The 24547-nt window shown below is 32.2% G+C and overlaps 2 protein-coding genes across 2 annotated transcripts; both read left to right on the plus strand.

Annotated features, from left to right (window-relative positions):
• Positions 1-1872: 1872 nt before the first annotated feature.
• CCT3 (chaperonin containing TCP1 subunit 3) lies at positions 1873-11743 on the plus strand. Its single transcript, XM_068766356.1, has 12 exons — positions 1873-1998; positions 2072-2133; positions 2226-2402; positions 2504-2701; positions 3573-3697; positions 4619-4814; positions 5792-5946; positions 6418-6586; positions 7493-7585; positions 8684-8798; positions 10242-10417; positions 11167-11743. Exons 1-12 carry the CDS (start codon positions 1968-1970, stop codon positions 11290-11292), a joined length of 1623 nt encoding a protein of 540 aa, XP_068622457.1. The 5' UTR covers positions 1873-1967; the 3' UTR covers positions 11293-11743.
• A 4001-nt stretch (positions 11744-15744) lies between these two features.
• LOC137923397 (uncharacterized) lies at positions 15745-24276 on the plus strand. Its single transcript, XM_068766641.1, has 3 exons — positions 15745-15786; positions 22198-22306; positions 23104-24276. The coding sequence occupies exons 2-3, from the start codon at positions 22217-22219 to the stop codon at positions 24274-24276; spliced, it is 1263 nt and encodes a 420-aa protein (XP_068622742.1). The 5' UTR covers positions 15745-15786; positions 22198-22216.
• The last annotated feature ends 271 nt before the right edge of the window (positions 24277-24547 follow it).

A 24547-nucleotide genomic window follows, 5' to 3' on the forward strand; every position in this document is an offset into this window, starting at 1 on the left:
TAATATGATTAGAATTAATAGAGATGCAATTACAATTATGAAGGCTGCTTGTGCATTAAAAGAATTAAAATTCGCGAAATTCAAAAACACTGATCAGAGTATTTATTTAACAACATCTGAAAGAATATTACACCATACTATCACTAATTATACACCAAATTTTCAATAATTATCAATAGAAGGAAACTAAATTTGTTTTATTTTACAAAATTAAATACAGATATTTTTGGTATAAGTATGTACATCTATTGTATTTATATAAATTACTACAAGGTGATATTCATTCACCCTAATTTCTTCAGTTAATATATAAGCATAAATATATAACGTCCTAATTGCGTGTGCAATCAAAATTTAAATAACCAAGGTGCCTAATTTAAGTTCAATCTTGGTTCAGTGGCCTCAATGAGAAAAAATAACTCAATACTTAAATTATTAGGGTTTATCAGTAATACAAAAGAAAAGATTATACGTAATTCGTGAAATCAAGTACTAATACAATACAAATATTTGTGAAAATAAATTAATTTGAATATGTTGCCAATAAATATTATGTATAGTACACTATTTAGGTAAATCGAAATAAAAATGCAATTATTTTGAATTTACTTCTAAGATGGCTTGGCAGCCATTAATAAATTAATAAGCAGGCAAGGTTATTAATAAATATTTTTTATACAACAAAACAAAGCCTAGGTTTCAGTGGAGAGTACATTAGTAATTAAAAATTATTGTACTTTGACTTCGATAAGTAATCTTAAAAAAATTATATTCTACGTATTTGTATATTGGCGGCATCTTGCAGGATAATCTTGAAATTCTTAAACATTAAAATTAACCCGGAGCAAAGTTCTTAGCGTTATTTAATTCATTTGAGTTACATGTAATACCCAGAGATGACTCTCATATCTTTTTTTAATTAAGGTCATAGCATGGAATCAGAGCAATAATTAGCGTACTATTTATTAATACTGTCTCTTTATGAATCTAGGATATACAATTTATTGTTCTTTTTTAATATATTTTTGATCTATAATTAAACAGTATTTTAAATACGAAGTTGGTCACAATAGGTCAACAAAGTATCCTCAGTTATTATTAAGCATTTCATTTATAGGATTCCCTATAACGAGAAATAATTACGTCCTTGATACTACTACCTTCCAATAAAAATATAATTTATTATTTCCTTAAAAAAATTCTAGGCAAAAAAAAAATTTCTAACAGATGTTTTACTTAAATTAATAATCTCACGAGAAATGGTCGTGGTAAAACAGGTAATTTATGTTGAAGAAAAATTTAACTTAGATGAATTAATAAAAAAGTTGCAGATCTTCACGTTTTGATATTACATTTTATGTCTTTTGGATACAAAAATTTCAATTCTAGATTTGTTTTTAATATTATTTCTAGGTTGGGAATTGTAATAAAAAATTTTACCTTAATTATATTTTCAGGAAACCGACGGTCCATGTAAATTTTACATTTATTCACAATATTAATAAAATGCTCGATAACCATGAAAAATTAAATATGTTTACGAAAACTTTAGCTACATTTTAAAAAATAGTAAAATTAAATGTAGTTAATAAAATATATTTGTTTGGAATTTAGGAAATATTATTCGTCATGCCATTTCTTTACGAAAATAATTGTATATTTTTTTAATAATGTGTCTTTATCGAGTGTTTTTTATCTGAAAAATAAAAGGTTTTTACAATAACTCGAGTATAAAGTAATATTTTTAAGTAAAATATTTGTTTTATGTTATTAGTTTTAATAAAAGTATAGTAATACTTTATATAGAAATTTATTAGTATGATCAGCTTCATTTACAATGACTAAAACTTCTTTTGTTTAGTAGCTGGCAACACTTATTAATCATCTACACCACGCGATTTTGAGAATAAATTCATTCTTTCCGAGCAGTATTCAATTCATTTTGCCTATTTATATAAATAATTACAATGTTCGGACAACAACCAATTATAGTTTTGAGTAAGTGATCGTACAGTAAATAAGTTATAGCGTTTTATAAAATACTTTTATTTATGGCGTTCTTAAATTTCAGGCCAAAACACAAAACGTGAATCCGGTCGGAAGGTTCAACTTGAAAATATATATGCCGGAAAAGTAATTACGCTTTAAAATATATTTATTTCGTTTATTTCCAATTAAAAGTGAACTATAAATATAATGTAATCAAATAAATATTTTTATTTTAGACAGTAGCGGATGTTATTCGAACATGCCTTGGACCGCAGGCTATGTTAAAAATGCTAATGGATCCCATGGGCGGTATCGTAATGACCAACGATGGCAATGCAATTCTTCGTGAGATCACCGTACAACATCCAGCGGCTAAGTCGATGATCGAGATTGCTAGAACACAAGATGAAGAGGTTAGAAAAACTTACTTTACTGTCTTTAAGAAATTTTCAATATGTCATCCTTTACTTAGTTTAGAGCGACATCACATAACCATTGTTAAAATGACTTGCAGGTCGGTGACGGTACTACATCAGTCATAGTCCTTACTGGTGAGATGTTGGCTGTGGCAGAACCTTTCTTGGCACAGAATATCCATCCAACAGTGATTATCAGAGAATACCGGCAGGCTTTAGAAGACGCTGTAAAACTCCTTACGGACAAAATCTCTGTCCCAATTGATGTAAATGACAAGGACAAGTTAAAGGAAGTTGTAAGTTTTATTTTATTTACTTCTCTCTTGTTTAGATTTTATTGGAAAATTTCAAAATGTACAAGTCTTATAAATTGATAAACCTCCTCTAAGACAAAGGGTGTATTAATCTTATTTGGAGGTATAAATTGATGAAAGTCATATATTTAAGAAATTAGGTCTTCAGAAAAATCATTTTTCTCATTTTATATTTTTGAATATGATATAAACATTTATTTATGTCAATTAATAGATGCTATTGGAGGGCATAAGCCTTCTTTAAAATTTGCCACAATGACCAGTCTGCGCTGCCTGCATCCAGTGATTTCTCTAAACCTTGATTATCTCGTTGGTCTACCTACAGGGGGGCTTAAACACACTAGATCTCCTTGCTCGATACTTTGATGTATAATTCATGCAAATGCATGTGTGGTCTGGTCTGTTTAGCATTAGTTCTATGACATTGATTGTGTATCAGTCCTTCATTATCTATTACTAAACAAACTTAAGTTCAGCATTAAACTTTGCCTTTTAAATTAAAACACATGCTAAACATAAGTTTTGAGATTGCTTTCACACATTGACCCCAAGTTTGATGCACTTTACACTTCATAAGACCAAACGCAGCACTGGTGTTGCACAAGTTGAAAGGGGCAATGTACAAAAAAAATCTGAGATTATTGTGCCCACTCAGATCAGGGCATGTTTGGAACCCTCGTAGCTTTAAGTTGAAGAATGCTATTTATACATAGGAGCTCAATTGGATTATAGTTTATCAAATTGTTTTTTTTAGTATTCTTTTCAACATTTGTACAAGGAATAACAGTAAAAGGATAATAATATAAATAAAGGAATAGATAATAAGAGAATGATTTAATAATTTTTTTTCTAGATCCGCTCCTGCATAGGAACAAAATACATAGGTCGTTGGGCTGATCTGGCTGTGGACATTGCTCTTGATGCAGTTAATACCGTCACTGTTGTGGAAAATGGCAGAGTTGAAGTTGATATCAAGAAGTATGTATCACTTTGTCTTGATTCCAAAAGTTATTTCTCTAGAAAAGTTTAGTTGACATCAGTATATCTTATTTATTAGGGTAATTTAATAGTTCTGGTTTCAAAGTAAATGGTCCACATGATAATAACATATGGCACTATACCATTAAACTTTCATGTTCTGAACTGATCATCGGTGATCAGAAATTTATTTAATAATCCATATTTTATATTTCATAATAATAAACAAAAAAGTACAATGGGCTGTCTTATCAATTTAACAACATTAGGCAATTTTTTTTCGACAACCATAGTATGGACATTTGGGATCCATATAATTTTAAAATGTTTGCTTTATATATTTGTATTATTTTTCTATAAAAAAATGCCATGTTAATGGGAAAGGCAGATCAGTATCTATTTCTGCCTGTAAGAGCGAGTCAAAAAATAGTTTATATTAATTTATCTGTTAGTGACTCATTATATCTTCTTCTAACATTTCATTGCTAAACAATAACTTATAGAAGAAATATTGTTCAGGATAACCAATTTCCTGTAATGGATGTTTAATGGTTGCTGAGAAAGGCAGCCCTTATCCAAGCTGCAATTGATAGTCAATCTGACTGGGCTTGTGTACCATAAACATTAGCTAATTTTAACTGATTATATGTATAGGTCAAATTGGGATAATACATATGGAATACCTAAATATTTGTCAGCAAGACAAAAATTACTAAATTATAGTCTTGCAGAGCTCTATTATTGTATAGTATATAAATAGGTAATACATATTGTAAATATGCATCCATATATCAAAGAGATCTAGATGCACAAGTTCCAATTTTGTGTGGGTCTAAATTTATTTCAACTCTCTTGATTTTTACATGGCTGAGAGCTTTGCCATTTTTAAATATTTAAATTATATATTTTCTTGCTTTACAGCTACGCTAAAGTTGAAAAGGTACCTGGTGGTACAATTGAGGAGTCTTGTGTTCTTAATGGTGTCATGTTCAACAAAGATGTTACTCATCCAAAGATGCGAAGGTATATTGAAAATCCGCGCATTGTCTTGTTGGACTGTTCATTGGAATATAACAAGGGTGAAAGCCAGACAAATGTTGAAGTTTTTGGCGAACAGGTATGTTTAACAAGGATTTTTATAGCAATAGTTTTATTTAAATTAATTTACAGTATCCGGCGATAAATATTGCACATTGACCTGTTGGAAAGACAATCAGCTAATTTCGGCTTCGTAGAGCGTTATCTCTGTCGCGCACTACTTATATGACGTTTTGTCAGTTGTCGATGTGCAATGTTTATTGCTGGGTACTGTAAAATCTATTTGTAAATGTCTGACTTGAATTGACTGAACTTTAACATACCTTTTACTTTCAAAAATGGGATCAACTTTTAAATGCATAATCCATAAATAAAATATAACATTTCATATATTTAATCACCATCTTTCATAAATTTGAGGTCTAATTTATAGTACTTATTTAATGATATGAATGATATCATTGACAATGAAGATGTATTTAATACTACTGGTACAGTGTTATATTATGATTTGAATTTAATTCTGCAACATATTCTAATAGTAATTCTACTATTTATTGTTTGGTTTTGCCATAAATTAAATAATTGAGACATTTTGTACAAAAGTTTCTTGTGTACAATGATATAAACATTTCAGTAGTATAAACATTTGCTATAAATACATATTTTAAATAAATTTCAAAATTTTATATTATCATAATTATTTTGATCTTAATCATATAACTATTAACTTAAATTTGAGGTACATTTTATCATTGAATAAAAAATTATTATTTAGCTATTAGAAAATGTATTCAATGTTTAGTGTATGCTTTAAATGTTTATATTATATAAAGCAAAGTAATAATGTAATTTTACACAAGTGATTATTTTAAATGGTGCTTTGTAGATAAATAGTGTGAATGAATGAATAAAGACTATTTTACATTTCATGTAAATAATGAGAAAATTTTATCTAATAGGACAACTTTTGCATTATTTCAAAATTCAATTAATTTTATTTCTGAACAATGATTTATTTTAAAATATGGCTAATATATTTTTTATGTAATATAGGACTTTACAAAGCTGCTGCAGTTAGAAGAAGAGTTTGTTCAGCGGCAGTGTGAAGATATCATTGCCTTGAAGCCTGATGTGGTGGTGACAGAGAAGGGTGTGTCAGACTTGGCACAGCATTACCTTGTTAAAGCTGGCATTACTGCAATTCGGCGGTATGCATTATATTATATATATTCAATAAATTACTACATTATAACCTTTGAAAAGACTTAAAGTTTTTAATTATCAATTTTGCTTTGATATTGTTGTGATAATATTTACACATTTTTACATAAACTTCCTGCCTCCTAAGTGAAAAGATGACCTGATTAAGGTCATGTAAACACTGGATATAGATGCATATGAGCTGCTTCTAACTGGTCCTATTGGAAATTTATGCAGGGGAGACTGATGTTCTGCTGTGGACATCCTACAGATGAAATGATGATGGTGTAAAATAAATGGCAGTCATTTTTTTATCACATTAACAATAGTACTTCAAGAAAACTTAATGTGTGCCTATTTTACTTATTTACCTCTTTAAAGCTTTTACTCTGATCAACCTGTATAATTTAATGAAAATGTAATGCTGGTATTTTAAAATATATTTAAGTTATAGTTGTACATGCATGTCTGTTTAACAGGCTCCGTAAGACCGATAACAATCGGCTAGCACGTGCCTGCGGTGCAACTATTGTAAACCGCACAGAGGAACTGAAAGAGTCAGATGTTGGTACGGCAGCTGGCAGGTTTGAGATTAAGAAGATTGGTGATGAGTACTTCACGTTTGTAACCCAGTGTAAAAACCCTAAGGTAAGTGGTATTCACAGCTATATTTTATGATCATCTCAAATTCTATTTTATTAAAAAAAATATTATATGTCATGTTCTGTTAACAATGGCTAGCTTAGCATCCAAACCAGTATCCAAGTTCTTTGCAAATTATACCACTTCTAAAGTGGTACTTCTAAACTTGAGAAGTTATATAATAATTTGATTATGATATTGATTAGCTGTATATTAACATAGACGGAAATTAAATATATTTGTTAACTGCAAAAATTATATGTTATAGTGCTCATATTGTGTTAATTAACGTTACACACAGTAAACCATTAATGTTATTTATTCTGAAATAAATACTGGTGTTTTACAAGTAAGGATATAATTAATTTATTGATTTAAGAAAAAAAGGGGTTGGTTGCAATTAAATAAACTAAGTAGTGCCAAAAAGCATGGCAATATCTACATTATTGAAAACATTAGTAATAACTCATATTTAATCAATTTGCTATTGTTCTTTGTTCTCAATTTAGTATATGTTCAATTTGATATGAGACTGACCTCTAAACAGTGTGCAAAATAGATATATAAGATAAAAAAAGTTATAGACATCACATTATCATATTAATTTTTTAATATGTTGTTGCCTAAATATTCAAAACTTATGCCATTTAATGAACCAGATTTAGTCTGCTATTTAAATCCTTACTTATTGTTATTAATGTTGCCATTCATAGTACAAACTAGTTACAGGAACACCAAATTGTTTTAATAATTATTTTGTATATTTTTAGTTATATAATGATATCTTTGTTCAATAGAACTTAATAATACCTATAGTTAAAAAAAAAAAAAAAACTTTCGTTAATTACGTTTAAATATTTAATCTCTGTTGTTTGTATGCTTTAGGGTAAAATTTTATATTAATCATTTCAGGCCTGCACAATTCTACTTCGTGGTGCATCCAAAGATGTGCTGAATGAAATTGAAAGGAATCTCCAAGATGCATTGCATGTTGCAAAAAATCTGGTATGTGCAATTTCTTTTAGTTATTACAATATTCTACTTTGTAAACACTAAATCTTTACCTCACTCACATTACCTTACGACATTAATGAATTGGCCTTAATGAATTGTTACTCTGAAAACAATGCTCCCCATGCAACTGTGGAACTAAAGCTGATTTTTTATTGCTACAAAAGTGCTTTCCAATATTAGTTAACTTTCTACATTAAAATCTAATAAATGTTTGATTTCTGATGCTAACACCCATATAAAGATGGCTATTATTTTGATAGAATGTTGTAAGAAGAAAATAATACATATGCTCCTGTATTAGCATTTGAAATATACATAATAAACTTTCATGAGGTCGCGCCTGTTTTACGCCTGTTTTTAGTGTCGCATAAAGTAAATTTTGTCCTTTCCATCACTAGAGTAGTATTGGATATTTATATAAAAAACAAACAAAGACTAAATACCAATAAAATAACTTAAAGGTGTTGAATCATAACAATTAAATTAATAAAATATGTATATTATAAACACATTTAACATTAAGCTTTGTTTTCATCAATTTATTATATGTGTGTACAATTAAAATTATATTAATATCAGGTTTATTACTGTGAACATGAATTGTTCCACAGGGGTTAAGTCGCTACCTACAACAAACTAACTGAAACACAGTAATTTTTACTTATTACTGTCTTCTGTGTCACGCCAGTGGTACCCTGCAGAGACAACACATATATTTTTATAAATATGTAATATCATTGTTTTAGCCACTGCTCTGTACATAGATTTTCTTTAAGATTGTTTGGAAGTCATCTAACAATAAGGTCATCTTTTTTGGTCCTTGTGGGTGGATGACTTTTGCTATACATGCTGGTTGGTGGTCTTCTTCATTTCAGAGCCTTAAGGTTTCAGCGACTATTTTATGCATAATAATAATAATAATATAATTTTATGCATAAAAATAATAAATTTGTAACATCATTATCATATATATATGAACAAATCTATCGCTTTCTATCTAAAGAAATGTTTAAAAATTACAGATTTCACTAAAGATGATTATTCATTCATCAATCTTATTACAAAAATAAATTTACTGTCTATCTGTAGGTTTTGAACCCACGGCTGGTGGCCGGCGGAGGTGCCGTGGAAATGGCACTGTCGGCTGCGCTTTCTGCCAACTCATCGCACAACACACCTTACCGAGCTGTAGCACAGGCACTAGGTAAATAAATCTTTCTTCAAATTAGTTACACCTATGTTTAATATTCATTGACTGAAAACCCATTATTAGGCAGAGGTAGGTTCGGGTCTCTCCAGGTAAGTCAATCAGGCCAAGCTGGTCACCAGGGAGACCAACAAGGTAATCTTATCATAAATTACATAGTTGAGATATTGTATTTGTAACCACAAAAAATCTTTCTCAGTACATGGTGGACTCTTCTCACAAATCAGAGCGCGTTTGGAGTCCCTGGAATAAATTATTAAAGGAAAATACAATATTCCATCAATGAATGTTACTTGATGTTCTGTTCTTTTGAAGCTTTTTTATTTTCATCTTTTATTGATGCTTCTTTCTCGAAATATATTCTGGCAAGCATTTAATTTATGCTTGTCATCTAGTGATCAAATTATCTATTTCATAACTAATTTGTTTAGATATTAGAGTTATATGAATATTGGTCCTTTTCTTACTTAGATATTAGAAGTTCTTTAGTGATCCCTTACAAGTGTAAAAAAGGTATAATGAACTTCGTACATTTAATGAATTCAGATTTATTGTTTTTTTTTGCATAAACTGAATTTTAAAATCCCAGTGGAAATGCTTATGTCCTTCAATTATTTTATCATAGTCATTGTCCATTAGCCATAGGAACCATAGGAGCCATAGGAACTCCACTGCTGTATGGGACTTTATTTAAATAATGTTAATTATTGATATTTTATTAATAATATCAAACTAGATAAGTTACACTAGTAAAAGTGTAACAGGGTCAATTATTATTGTTATTAGTAAAAAACAGAGTCTAGAGGCTTGGGCACGTGAATAGAGATAACATCTAACTGTAACAGTATCTGTGTATAAAAAATATTTGTATTCAGATTTTTAACAATCCTTATTCATGTAATTACAAGACAAAGCTCTTTATACAACACTATAAAAAACCTTTTGACCGTAAATAAATTTGAGAACAAGAAGTGATTTCTTGTGTCACTTGTGAAGAGCACATCACATCAAAACACATTTTTGCTTGGCAGCCAAAAGAAGTGTAGTGATGGTTAAATATTTTTAGACATTTCAGCAAACATGATAATTTTTAACGAATATAAGATTTTTTGTTTTATTAATTTATGAAGAAATTAATCCATTCACATTCTTTAAAAAAAAACTTTGTTTAGATTTTATTTTGCATTTTTATTTTGTATGCATTGACTAGTTGCTATTTGTGAGTAAACGATGAGCCTAACAGATGTGATACTGACGCCTATGTTTTTTGTTTACGAGAAATACCATCCAGCGTATACGTGAGGTATATGTGAGGATTATTAATTTTCAACAGAAGTTTAAGTAAGCATTCACATTCAGATTTAAGACCGTTTTCATAATAATAATAATCAATTCATAATAAATTTCATAATAAATAAATTAATAATTGTTTTATTACAGAGATAATCCCGCGGACACTCGCGCAGAACTGCGGTGCGAACACAATCCGTACGCTGACGGCATTGCGTGCAAGGCATGCAGCTGGTGCCACCACAGCTGGCATCGACGGCGAGAGCGGCGAGATCGTGGACATGGCCACTAAAGGCATCTGGGAACCGCTCGCTGTTAAGCTGCAGGTTCGTCAGTGGCAGTCTTACATACAACCTTTATTAAAATAAATTCCTCTAATTTCCAAATGGGTTTATAAGACACGAGACGTCCACGTGACAACTAATGGGGGTTCACAATTCATGAGCAGGGATGCACAAAAAGTCATCTGCTCTTAATAGTGAATAGCTAAAATGTTGGCATGACTAGAACTATTAATGAAGCCTGATAATAATTTAAAAATCCCAGCAACTATATCTTGTAAAAACTTACAACTAGCAAAGAAAGTAAAGTTGGATGAAATTCATTTTTGACATTCATTCATAGTATTATTAAATATAGCATTAAATATACATTATTATTCTCTCTTTTTCTTTTGTAAAACTAACTTTTTAAAGAGACCTCTGCTATTATATATATAAACAAAATGATTAAAATAATTAAAGGAAGCCACAAATATACCATAGCAAATTTCTCTTTGGTTTAATGTTATTATCTCTTAAAATACAGATGATAATTTTCAAAGATATATCTTTTTAAATAGACTTAAAATAGACAGATTAGAGGTCAAATATGTTAGTCCTACCCACGTTTACGAGTGCTGTAAAGCATTTTAAGCAAGACGTCAGGAATATTAAGATAAAAATAAACCGCAATGTAATAATATATATGTATGATTTTTCCTATATGTATAAAATACCGTACTAATATAGAGCTTAGAATAAACTACAAAAACTTGCCTCCCATGGTTAAAAATACCTTTATATATTTGTTTTAGGTCTACAAGACAGCAGTTGAGACAGCAATCTTTCTTCTGCGAATTGATGACATTGTGTCTGGTTCCAAAAAGAAAGCTAGCAACGAACCGGCCGCGCCTGCTGCTATGGCTGCTGGTCAAGAGTAGTATCAGACGCCTTAGTTGTGCTAATGTAACATCTTTGGATGGAATTGTTATAAATATACGCTAACAATTAGCATTTGCTTACACTTGCAAAGATTATCTTGCAGTTACTTAAGATTTTTAGCTTTTTATAACTTGTCACAATGTTTAACTTCGTAATAATTCTGTCCAAAGTACCATCCCATATATATTAGTTATTTACAATGAAACTTTATTTCTATTGAAATCCGGCTTTAAAATACCTGATGTTCAGAATAAACAGTGTTTCTTTGATTTTATTTGTATTTTAATTTTAACTAGTAAAAAACTACGCAATTTATTATAATTTCATTCGTAAATAACTAATTATCAGGCGATGAAAATTTTTAATTAGCTTTTAAATAAGCGCTAACAAAGATGCCTTACTCGAGTATGTTTGCAGAGAGCTATACAAAAACTTTTGGTTAACTCTTAATGTCTTTAATTTATGGTCATTATTTTCACATTTATTTTACGACTCGCATTTAGTTTGTTCTAAATAAATGTAATTTCTAATTGAATAATAAATAGTATTAAAGGTTTATACACTAATTAATTTGTTTTATTTTTTAATCTCATACTAGTTATCCATAATACATAAAGTTTACAATTATTGTTCTGAAAGGTAGAATTATTTATTATATATGCATTTCAACATAAAGTACTTAAATAAAACTAAAAAAATATTTTTTCAGAGATAAACATTTTCATATTATATGTAACATTGATTACTATTACAGTTTAATATTACTATATCAATAGCAGCATGCACTCTTTCTGTGGGAAAATTCTTTACTGCCAATCATATTATTTGGATTTATTAAAACAATCTGTTTTAATAAGTCCAAATTATCATTGTGTTTAGAGTAAGTCTTACTCTCTGACAATGACGGTAAATTATAATCCAGTGGATTAAAATCAAGCCTAGATGATGACGGCCAGTCTTCATCTGTGATGAAGTACAGAAAGTTTATTGCTGACCATGATCAGTTGGATCGAGCTTTATGATCCAACACTGGCTTCTTGAAAGGACCATCCTTGGATATGGTGTTAAGAGCTTTCAGCATAAATGGGTCATTTTGTTTGTTAAAATATTGCTCAATTGTAAAAATTTTCTCATCAGCAAACAATATTTTTCTGTGACCTCCCATTGTAAGCCATTTAAGTAGTTGTTTGATTATACCACTCTAATCTTTTTAATTAGCAGTTGGTTTGAATTAATGTAAAGTACAACCTATCAAATTATTAATGGTTTCACATAAATTATTATAACATAAATTAATATAACTAAAATAAGAGAACGGATCACGTGTTGGCGAAGTATACATTAAGGGTATTTTTTTTTACCTTTTCAAGGTTAGGTATTATATTTATTCGCATATTTTTGTAATTAATTTCATTTTGTTTATTGTAAAAACATTTTTTTTGGAAATTTGGATTTTGCTCCAACCTTTAAATAGCTGAAAATGAAAATAATTAATAATTCAATTGTAATAAGTTACTTTCACATGGTTATGAAAGATGAGCAAATTGGCTATAACAATTATTTTTGGAAATCTTGTAGCGAACAAATTATAGATCACATCCACTCGTGATCCCGCGATTGCCAACCAATGCTGTAAAGTAATAAACCTACGCTTAACATTAAATTGATTCTTATATTTGGTCAAATATATAAACAGTAGTGGGGAAATCTTTTTATTTGGCGTTTTTTGCGAAAATTGAAGGCCGTGTGCGGAATGCACTAAACAGGTGTTGAGTATTTGTTTAGTGTAATGAGTGAGTAGGCGCTCCGATCAGATCCAACCCACGCTTGCATACCGCCGAAGACCGGCACAGGCAGGCGTAACATAATAAGTGATAAATTTTACAAAAATGGTTGTTTCTAAGAAGCGAGAAATACGACGTAAAGAGAGGACGTCAGTTGTAAGGCTAGAGGCGGTAACAACGAAAGGCGACTTTTACTCGATGGGCAAGAGGAGGTGCGGACCCTTTCACTGACTGTCTTCGTTTAAAGCAGATGCGGACTCTACCGTTTATAGCCGTTGCAAGGAGCGGATACGGACCTCTCCTCTGACTGCCCTCACTATGAATCGAAGCGGTGACAGCCGGTCCTCCTTTAAGACGATGATATTGATACTCAACAGTTGATACATAATTGGAACACGTGTGACAGCAGTTTTAGTGATGTTTGTGTACATTTGGTAAGAGCCGGCTACGGAAAAAATATTTACAGCCAATTGACAGTACTCGTAGTATCTCGCGGCCTTATTTGAGATAAAAATTCCTGCGTTCATCACCCCGCATGCCAAGTGTGACAAAAATCGGTACATACCGCCTTTTGGACGAGGCCAATAATAATCATTGGAAGTCCAACAGTTGGAATAATTATGACGATGTATATTCATTAGATTAATAAAAATAAAATATTCTTTATATTTATATTATTGTTAAATGTTAATATGTATCAAATAAACCAAAGGTTTTTATTCATTTATGACGATGTCAGAGTAATTAAAATAATTAACATATAGAATAATTAACATTTTAACGCGATACCATCCAGGGTGGCTGACAATAAAAGTCATTGATTACGGTTACCTGCAAAGCGACAGGCGACACGGATGTGCTTCTGTATTGTTAGTAGAATTATTTTTGAAGTAACACCGTTATTTGCGCGTTTCCACTATGTTTTATTAGAAAATAGCTGCCTTGACAGACCCTTCGAAGGTATCTCGTGCAGCTCAATAAAAAATTAAACGTATTCCAAGAGAGGTAACTTAATTTATTGATGTAATAATAAATAGCGATTACTTAAACAAATAATATTCCAATTTCGTTCACTGTAAGATTGTAGATAAAATATTATTATATATTTCTATTAAATGTTTTATAGAGAATGGTTTTTTAATTTACTCTTTGAATGTTTTTTTATAATTTGCCTTGTAATTAATTTAAATAGTAGTCAGATTGGTTGAGTTTTTCTTGGGTTTTACTTATGATACGGCGATTAAGTTTTATTTGTGAGTGTATATATATATATATATATATATATATATATATATATATATATATATATATATATATTAGAGAAGTAGCTTTAGTAGTATTATTATTTGGCTTTCTTTTTCCTTATCCTCCAGTTTATTCTGTTCCAAACGACTTAGTTTTAAAGAAAGGTTGGTCAGGCCAGAAGTCAGTCTGGCCTGACCAACCAACTGAGAACTGTGTTCGAGGTTTCTCTACTAGATCGACCCCGTGCTAAGAAGATACGTTTATAAAATGATCGCGATATGATGGTATGACGATGTCGAAAGTCTTTATCTTTACTAGAATGCAAAAGCTGTTTTATTTTTATAATTATGGAGCTTAGAAGCTTTCTCATACTAAAGAATCCTAATAAGGCGATCTAAACGGGAAGCCTATACCTTCCAGTGAGCCTTATAGTTCCTCCTATCGGCTGAAAACAAGAAGAAGAATGAGGAGTGGTTGTTGATGTAGAATGTAGCGGCCCGAGGAACTTCTCGAGTATGCTATCTCTAAAGAAGGTTTATATATATGTAGAAACCGCTAGGTGGAAAGGCCGTGTAGGGAGAAGGAGCGTTGGAAGACCAAAGATGGGTTGGTGACATCATAAATAAAACAGGGATGAAATGGTCAGAATTAAGTAAGAATACATACATATGGCATCAGGTGCAGAGGACAGAGACTTATGATAGCAGATTGTTGATTCAATTCTCGGAACACAATCTTATAAATATAAATTCACACTTTATGCATTAATTATATCGGATTACCACTGCTTACGAATAAGTTTTATCTTGAGCAGCAGCGACCTCTGCCTACCATAATACCACACTACGATCGCCAACCAGCCTGCCATCCGTGGCAATTATGGTGTATCACACTTAGATGTCTTTGGGGGAGGTTTATGCATGGCAATGGGTATCTATGAGCATAAAGCGACGGCGAGAAATCTGAAAGAAGCTGGCGGAAGCCTACTCCCAAACTGGACTCTACATTTCTACCACTGAATAGATACATACTAAAATAACATATTAACAATCATTTAAGAAAGCTTTGTAACAATTTTTGAAATATAATTTGGAAATGTGGAATAAAAAAGCCTTTTTATATTACTATAAAGGTTTTGGTAAGTTTTATCTAAGTTCTTCCTCTTCGAATCCGAGGAAACTCAAAATACAATTTCGACAACAGTGGTGTCTAGTCCAAAACAATAATTAAATATTAGCAAAAAGTTCTCATATGTGAACGAAACATTTTTAGTTGAGGACAAAATGAAAAATTTATATACCCAATGAACTTTCACACTGAACCGTGGAAACGAGCCGTTATTATATCCGTTCAAACAAAATGCTCACGACCCGTGACCGGGCGTCGACGGCGGTTACGAAGGCACGCCATTGCATTGTGGACCCTCTACCTGGCCGGCCGGCGGAGATCAGGGATTATGCACAGGTGAGTACAAATATAGTGACAATTTTGTCAAATTTCTTCTCAAAATCTACTCTTTCTCTATCTCTTATTTAGTAACTTAACGGACATTCATAAAGTGTTATTTCATGACTTTATTTTTTTTTAATTGCACTTAGGCGTTTACTAATCGGCGCTGAATCAGCCATGACTCCCTATCCATGTAAATATCCGTATCGTATGAAAATATCCGACGTAGCCCAGCGGTTTTTAATCAGTTGAAACGGCAACGGGCAAGCCACTTAGCCCTAGGTCGATTCTAAGCTCATCAATGTTGAAATTTCAGCTATAAGATGTCCACTGCTGGGGATTGGTCTCCCAATAAAGCTATTTTTAAGCGCCCAGTATCCAGTTTTTAACAACCTTAACAAAGTCTTCTGCCCACCTTGTTGGTGCATGTTCTTTGCTACACTTGCTGCTCCGTAGTCTTTACTCCATAACGTAATGTAGCCATCTCTTATGTGACCTATTCACTGCCTCTTTTACGCCCTCCGCTACTTCGGTTATTGTCGGTCGTCTATGGACATCTCCATTTCTGGTTTACAATTTTATGTAAAAGATAAAAAATATATAAATATATAATATTTTAATTCTTGGACAGAACTATAAAAATAAATTATAATCGAGCTCCTATGGTAGTGAAATTATAGACAAAATCCATAATTTTCTGACAACTATCGAAGATCAATGCTGTAGGAAAATTAAGCACGCACTTATGAATATTAATTTTATAATAACTTTATATATGCAATACGAAGTATATATTGCATGTATAAAATTTAAACAGCAAGGAATTTTTTTAAAAGAGACATCTTAAAGTTGTGTAGATATGAACTTGTGAATAAAACAAAAACGATTATATTTACTTATAAATGGCTTACACTGTTATATTAGGGGGACTGGGAAGTAACGTCGTTTCTGTCGACAAATTTACTGAAAAAACCAATTGATTTTTAACGCACCGGTATTAAAATTTTGTATATGTCGATGGCAAAAGGTTGTTGATAACGAAGATGATATACTGTTGATTAGAAATAAAACTTGTTAAAATGTAGTCGTGTGAATTGAACTTAAGAAAGTGACGTTACTTTCCAGTGTCCTTAATATTTGTACATGGTATTTTTCTGTTTTTTTTGTTATCTTTACTGAACTCTTTTGCTCTGTGGTGTATTATTATTATATTGGTATAATTTAAAGCGAAAATTTTAGATATTTATTAGTACATACAAATTGAGCATTTATTTAGAGGGTTAGCTTTCATAAATAAGTAATAAAATATGTAACGTAACTAACGATGGTAAGCATAACATCGTCATATAAAGAAGTGTTATAAAACAAAACATACAGATAATAGTTGTTGATATGATATTACGCAGTCATTGCCTCGTCTAGTATAATAATTTGAAATGTTTCGTTGCATTTTTCGTTTTGCTATGATCAAGTTAATTATGATTTGAGATCATGGTTAGGTGTTTTTAATAAATATACGAGTATATACATATAAAAATGTGTTATAAGACAATTATATGTAACGCCTTGTCGCTTCCTTGATTGAATCATCAAAGGCTTAGAAACCGTGTTAAATGCTTCCATGTGAATTTTGCTTTTGCAACAAATCTCACACACCACATTCTTTGATGTTCTGGGAAATTTTACTTGTATATGTACGGTAGTAAGGCTCTCGACTCTACAAATCTTAGTGTTTATGTTACAAATATAGATAAACAAACAAGTTTATCTATATTTGTCTTTTGTTTTCTTAAGGTACCTTTGTGCTGTCAATATTAATATTAAGTTTAAATATTGTTTCTCAGTAAGTGAATTATGTATGCAAGTATACGTGAGAAGTTATTCTTAAATCGTATCTTGTATAATGTAAAACATAAAACTCGTTTTATTTATCCAAATATCATTACGATTTCACGAACATTATCTTCGTTATGTGTTCTCCTTCTTTTTAAATGTTGCCTCATGACTGAGGGCCAATCAAGTCAATCTTCGACATCATTTTTCTTCAGTTTTTAGGTTTTTGAAAAGTTCTATGGAGCCGTTCTCGGTCGTGTTCTAGCAGGTGATCGTCTTCTAGCTCTTTTATGTTATAAATTGCCGACAACTAAAGGCTTCTCTAGGTTTTCCGAGTTCATCCGTGCAATGTAGGCTAAGTACTTGAGAATTCTAAGGAAGCACAATTAATTTTAAACCTGAATTCACGAAATCCGTTATACGTACAATAATGGATGTGATGGAATCAGGTCAGTGATCGATTTCGACAAAATTGAAAGGAACAATGTCGTACGCAGGACAACAATCGATTTATATTGAACCCGTTGATACATACGGACCGTGACGCGCATGCAATCTCTACAGTTAAGCTATCACCGTGGGAATCTATTGCATAAAGTTTAAAAGCCATCGATGCAATGCATTCATAAATCAATGTTTTCAAATCAGGGTAATTGTAACTATGAATTTATGTTTTTTTATTTTATTTTTTCAGTTGCGCAAGTAATTTGTTTTGCTTGTATATAAAATTATGATATATCAATCACTGTTAATATAAGTGTTCACATGTTATTGTTGTTATGATTCACGGCGATCAGTTTTGTGTTCAATAACTAAAACCACACCAATAAAATGTTCCCGCTGTGCAAAGAAGTGTAAAACATTTTGTTTCTGTGTAAACGCATCCTTTGCTCACTATAACTACCTAATGAGATTAGTATTTTCTTGTATTAATACTGCCCGGCGATGTTAGTATAAGATCGACGGCCTTTTTTTTCTTGTGTGGATATTCTGCATGGGAGACCCCTCCACTGCAAGGGCAACGAAAGGGTTATGCCGGACTCCTACGGGTTAAAACCTTCCGGTCTTATTAGGCGCCTTTAGTGTAAAGCACGGAAACGCCATCGTATACTACTGTAGTTTTAACAGTGGTGGCATAGCTCCGCAATTTCTTAGGATAAAGCTGCAGCTCTTCACCATTTATCCCCGACTGGATGCACAGAACAGTCATCACATTTATACACATGACTCGGCGGCCGTGCCCGCCTAACCCGCATTCAAGCGAGGGTTTCCTGGAGAAGCCCGTGTCGCTCCCAACCGCCGAGTCCTTGTAGTCCTTGCGTAGTATAACTTATACTACACCTCATTCACTAGACTATAGACCTACTCGGGTATAGTCCCTCTACGTGTGTGCATCATCGTTATAACTGAGGTACGATCACCCAGCGTATATTTTTAGTCCCCGGACATACTGTTTCCGCGGACAAAATTTTGATGAATCTGTGCAAAGTGTAAATCGGATAGCAGAATCACTTCAAACACATCAAATGCCACCAATTATCACAAACCTGCGAGATTTAAGTCGCGAGACACCATGGATATAGAGATATCAGTAGTATTAAATAAGTACATATAATATATGCTATTTAGAATTTGTAGAATAACTTGCTGACAGTCTAACTTGCTTACAGATTATATAACTTAATAAAAACTAACTAAACTAACTAAACTAAACTAACTTTATAAAATGTGGCCTTAAAGAAATTTATCAACAACTTACGTGGTATAAATAGCTTTACTGCTAGTACACGTTATAGGACTCAAATAAAATTTAATTGAATTATTAATTCTGTATAAATATATTCAATCAATAAATTGTTCATATTTGGAAAGGAAAATGTTATTTTTTTTAATATTTACGTTACAATTACTGTACATTTATAAATCCAACTCCTTCCTTTTTGTTTCATTTCGATATGAGAAAATTTTTGAATGTTTTTATATTTTTTTTTTTACGTTATTTTAATATGTACATTACATATATAATCTGTGGACTAAATAGTGACTTAAACGCTTGTATTTTTTAATATAATACATAATTTTTATATTATTAATGTTTAAAAGTTTATTCCATAAAAAATTTAGGAATCCGTTATTACTGTTATATACAGCTGTTAGTTTTTTTTTTCATAAATGTTTTTTGCCTCGCGGACATTCCGAATGCCTATGGGCAATTTTTTTAGTAGTTTGTTTATATTTTCAATTTTTTTATTCATTTTTACTTAAATTATTTTATTATCTATACTTTAATTTTCTTTTCGTATAGTCTACTTCGATATATCTATATGTTTTTTTTTAACTTTAGTGTATATTTTTCTCAGTTATTATGTTTAGTGTAGGATGTACCACAATGAATGTGTAATTCTTTTTTACCATGAATGCAAGGCTAACTCCACATAATATTTGGTAAAATTGAATGTCACGAGGTCATCTGTGGCAATCAACGCGTATAATATTCACGGGTTGTTGGACATTTCAGTACTTCCGTTTGATTTCATCATGTTTCCGACACTTCCAAATACGAATTTCGATTTTGGAATCTATTCTCGTTCTATGCAACAAAAAAAAAGGCTGTTACTCTAAAGTATATATTATAGCTGTGTTTAAAAAAATACTGGTAAATATTGTTATACGCATTCTTACAAAAAAGTTTATTAATTAGTTATATATTATAATATTCTCATCTTTCGATGGTTATCATACTGGCTTTATTTCAAACAGCACGTAAGATTGCAACAACGAGGGGTTCATTCATATTTTAGAACAATAGATTCTTTTTAATTATACTACTTACTTAAAATCATTAGACAGGTTGTTACTACATACGCCTATATTCAATTTAATACAAGGATGCTGATAAAACGTATGCAATTTAAATGTATTAAATAATAAAACAAATGTGGTTCAGCCACATGGCTATCATATTTTGTAAACAAATCATATAAATTCGATCGCAATCGCCACAATTTGTAAGCATACCTTTACTACTAGGTACTTCCTTTACAACCGCTGCATTTCATGAAAAGACGGTATATTCCTCCACGGGTCCCAAACTTACACGTTGCCCAAGTGGCATGCAAATTCTTCGGGTTCTAGGTGACAGGTCGCAGAGGACGCATAGCCTCAAGCTTCTTTTAAGTTAGCGAAACTCAAGTATTCCCCTCCACTTAACACTTCTTTTTCACCAGACTGGCCTCCCAGTCAAGTGTTCAGATCGTTTCGGTGGATGCTCCATGAAGTGATTACGATTAAGGAACCCCTCTAGGGCACCTCGACTTGAGCCGTCACTGGTCGATAGTACCTGCTTAGCATTATAACAAAAGGGCTCCTGGTAGAGCCGGTACCTATGTAGTAATGTGTTCACACTACTGCATTTTTATTTATGTTTTTTTGTTTAAATATGGAATGCACCAATGTGAGGACTCAGTCCGTTCTATATATTTGTTCACGCGATTAATTCAAAATAATGTTCATTCTGTTTTAATTTTGACAAAATTTTAAATCATGTGTTATTATCGGTGTCATATTTAAAAAAAAAAACTAATTGAGAGTGTTCTTTGTTTATCATAAGTTTAAACGTATTAAATAATATTATAAATAAAAGGTCAGTCTATCCATAGCACTGTGACAATTTGATAAAAAAAATATGAATTATTTCAGGAATCGAAGACGCTACCTTTCTAAACATTCCTTTACTAATAAGCAAACAATATACTCAGAATATAATGTCGGACTTATTTATAGAAAACTAAGTAGATGTGTCAATATTAACTGTGTCCTTTACTTTAAATGTCGAAATAATTAAATTATGCATTTAGGTACTCTAAACAACAAAAAATTATTTCACCACATACGCAACTATATATCTCTAGAGGAGGCCTATGTCCAGCTGTGGACTTCTTATGGGTAAGATGACGATGTTGCGTAACTGATAATTATTTATACGTAAATATTTGTTTACATGTGTTAAATTTATTTTTATGCGTATTTAAGTGCGACCGCCCGCTGCAAGGCATAGGATCTGCTAAATATTTCTATGCGGTATATATTATAATCGCCACACTGGGTAGGTAGCTCGGCGATCGTAGCACGCTGCTGCCCATCCTTTCCAGAGAAGTCTTCTTAGTAAGCAGTAAATCAGCAATCTTGTATAATTAATGCACAATGTGACAAATTTAAATGATTTTATCACTGGAATTTTAACCCGAGAATCGAACGAACGACCTTCTATCGCAAGTCTCAATCCTTTACCGCGGGGCAACCACTGCTCCATATATTTATACATAGCATTATTAGACCTAATTTTCACCATGTGTCCGGTTAGGAATCTTTATTCTACCAAGAAGAATCTAGCAAGAAACACTATAGTTAAAACATACATATTACGTTATAGTTAAAAATCGTAAAAGTTATGTTAACAAAGTAGTATTAATATTTATTCTAATAACAGGAAAAATATGTAAGACCGTCTTTGTTTGTTTAAAACACGTTAACAAATATTGAATTCTAAATATATTAACAATGAATATTTGATCATATTTTCTTCTATTCTAGTTGTTAAAGGGTCTACACAATGTACACGATGGCTGTCTTTTGGGCCGTCGCCTTTCTTCACGTTGTGACTTGTTTCGCTGTTCAGCCACCGTCCGAAGAGGACACAGGAGTAAGTTTACATAAATATTAAATACTAACTACCAAAAAAACTGGTTTAAATTATGCAGTGTTTATAAAATGTTTATACCCAATAATTTAAACATGTAGTATTTATATTCATTCAACGATATTATTCACTGAAATGGTGGATGGCGACCAGGAGGCCGCAGTCATATGCGCTGCTTTGATCAAGTTCTATCCACGCTCGATACCATAGCAGCCGAGACTAGCATAGATGGCGGACAAACTTTCCAAAATGGATTACGACCCTCAGTAGTGAGAGATACGATGTAAGATGGAGGGTAACCTGTATTTTGAAAATGTAGTGATCATATAATTTTTAATGCCGAGTAATTTTAGAAAATCAAAAGTTCCAAATCGATACCAAATAGCCATCTTGCACGCGGTCTCCCACTTCGTACATTATTTGGAATTACATCACTTCTAGGATCACAAATGAGGAGGTCCGTAGACAAACGAAAGTTGTCGTCATAATCCAGAGGATTTGCCAGTTGATGTGGCAGTGAACAGGCTACATAGCTTGCAGAAGAAATACTGGGGTCCCTGACGTTTCGATGTACAGACAACAGAAACACAACGAAAGATGAAATCCTACTAGGTGGACCAACGACCTTAAGGTCGTCGGAAAAACCTGGATTCAGTACGCTTCCAACGGGTCCTTTTGGATATCTGTAGGGAAGGCATACATCCTACGGCTGAAATATTGAGCCATGTTTCTAAAAAGTCAAATCGTGACATGAATAATTCTATTATAATTTTTAGTTAACACATCTTTTCTATTTTCAGGTAGATTTAACTGATACTGTAAGAGAGCGCAGGGGTGTGATCGAAGAAGAAAAATTTTACAACATCCACAGCGACGTAAGGCACGATAACAATCAGCATACACCATGGCTACCCGGTGCCTCGCATCTAGATGAAGATCCCACGACTAAAATATCAATAACCAACGACGGGGACGACGGACTGGTTCTTCGTCAAACTACTGAAACGGTTACCGACAAGCCAACGGGGCGAGGCGCGAGAGCTTCCAACGAGAACTGGATTAAATTACCATTTCAATCCCACGAAGATTCCACTAGAGACAATATCCTAACACCACCGCAACCTACGGGCGATCTTATCAACTCACGTTTACCGCGGGTCAATTTCGTCACGCAAAACCAACCATTGGAGGCTTCTGAATCGCGCAACGATAAAGAACCCATTCAAAGATCAACTCGCGTAGATAACATAAGAACTGATTTCGTACGACCAAGTGAAGACGATTTAGTGAAACAGAAACCGGTGTACCCGCGACAAGCGGTCTACTACCCGGATGACTTGCGGCGTCAATACTATGACGAGCGATATTACATGGACGACTTATACAGACGTGACCCCTACTACGATTTATACGATCGTAAAAGATATTACCCAGGCCCTAGAGTTGATAGATACGATGATCCGTACGACAATTACGTACCGAGAAAACCTAAGAGGATTATCTATTATGCTCATTTACCAGAAGTAGTGCGTACACCGCCCAGTGTCGACTTGAGATATCGATATTCCGCTGATCCATACCGTCGTTTCGATGACGACTATTATGCGAGAACTGGCAGATATGACTACAGATTCAGAAACAGATATCCCTATGCGGCACTGATGAAAGATGAGAGGAATTACAGGGATCTTGCGATCGCTGGTACTGCTCCAAAAGATAAGAAGGTGGACGACAAGGTAACTCCCACACCAATATTACCGAAGAAAGTGGAGAAACAGAACAATGTTAACAATAAAAGTTTGATTAGAAACAATATAAATAGCCATCAGTATCACGATGGCGGCTCGAATTATAACGACCAAATGACACATAAAGGTTACGTTGACGCTAAAAGGCAGGGCGATGATTACTATAGATTCGACGAACCTCTATTTCGTGCCGCTGTTGACGAACCTTACCAAAGAAAATATTAAAAAGGTTAATTTTTTTTCGTGTCATTTTTAAGTTTTCAAAAGTCAAAGCTGTTTTGAAAACTTTAAAAAATAACACAAAATTTACTTTAGAAAATGGGATCTATAAATTGGTTTTATAGTTATTAATTGTAATTCAGCATCCTAAAACTATCATTGTAATTTGACAGTAATAAATGGGAGTAAGACTACTGACTGTCGTTTTAATTATTCAAGCGGAATTTCCGCCGCGACAAATTGTACAAGTAATAAATCGGGCGTTTAAATTAAAACA

This window comes from Battus philenor, unplaced genomic scaffold (assembly GCF_028537555.1).
Source record: "Battus philenor isolate CCGP_79_NKW_IND1 unplaced genomic scaffold, ilBatPhil1.0.hap1 SCAF_21, whole genome shotgun sequence".
Lineage (NCBI taxonomy): Eukaryota > Metazoa > Arthropoda > Insecta > Lepidoptera > Papilionidae > Battus > Battus philenor.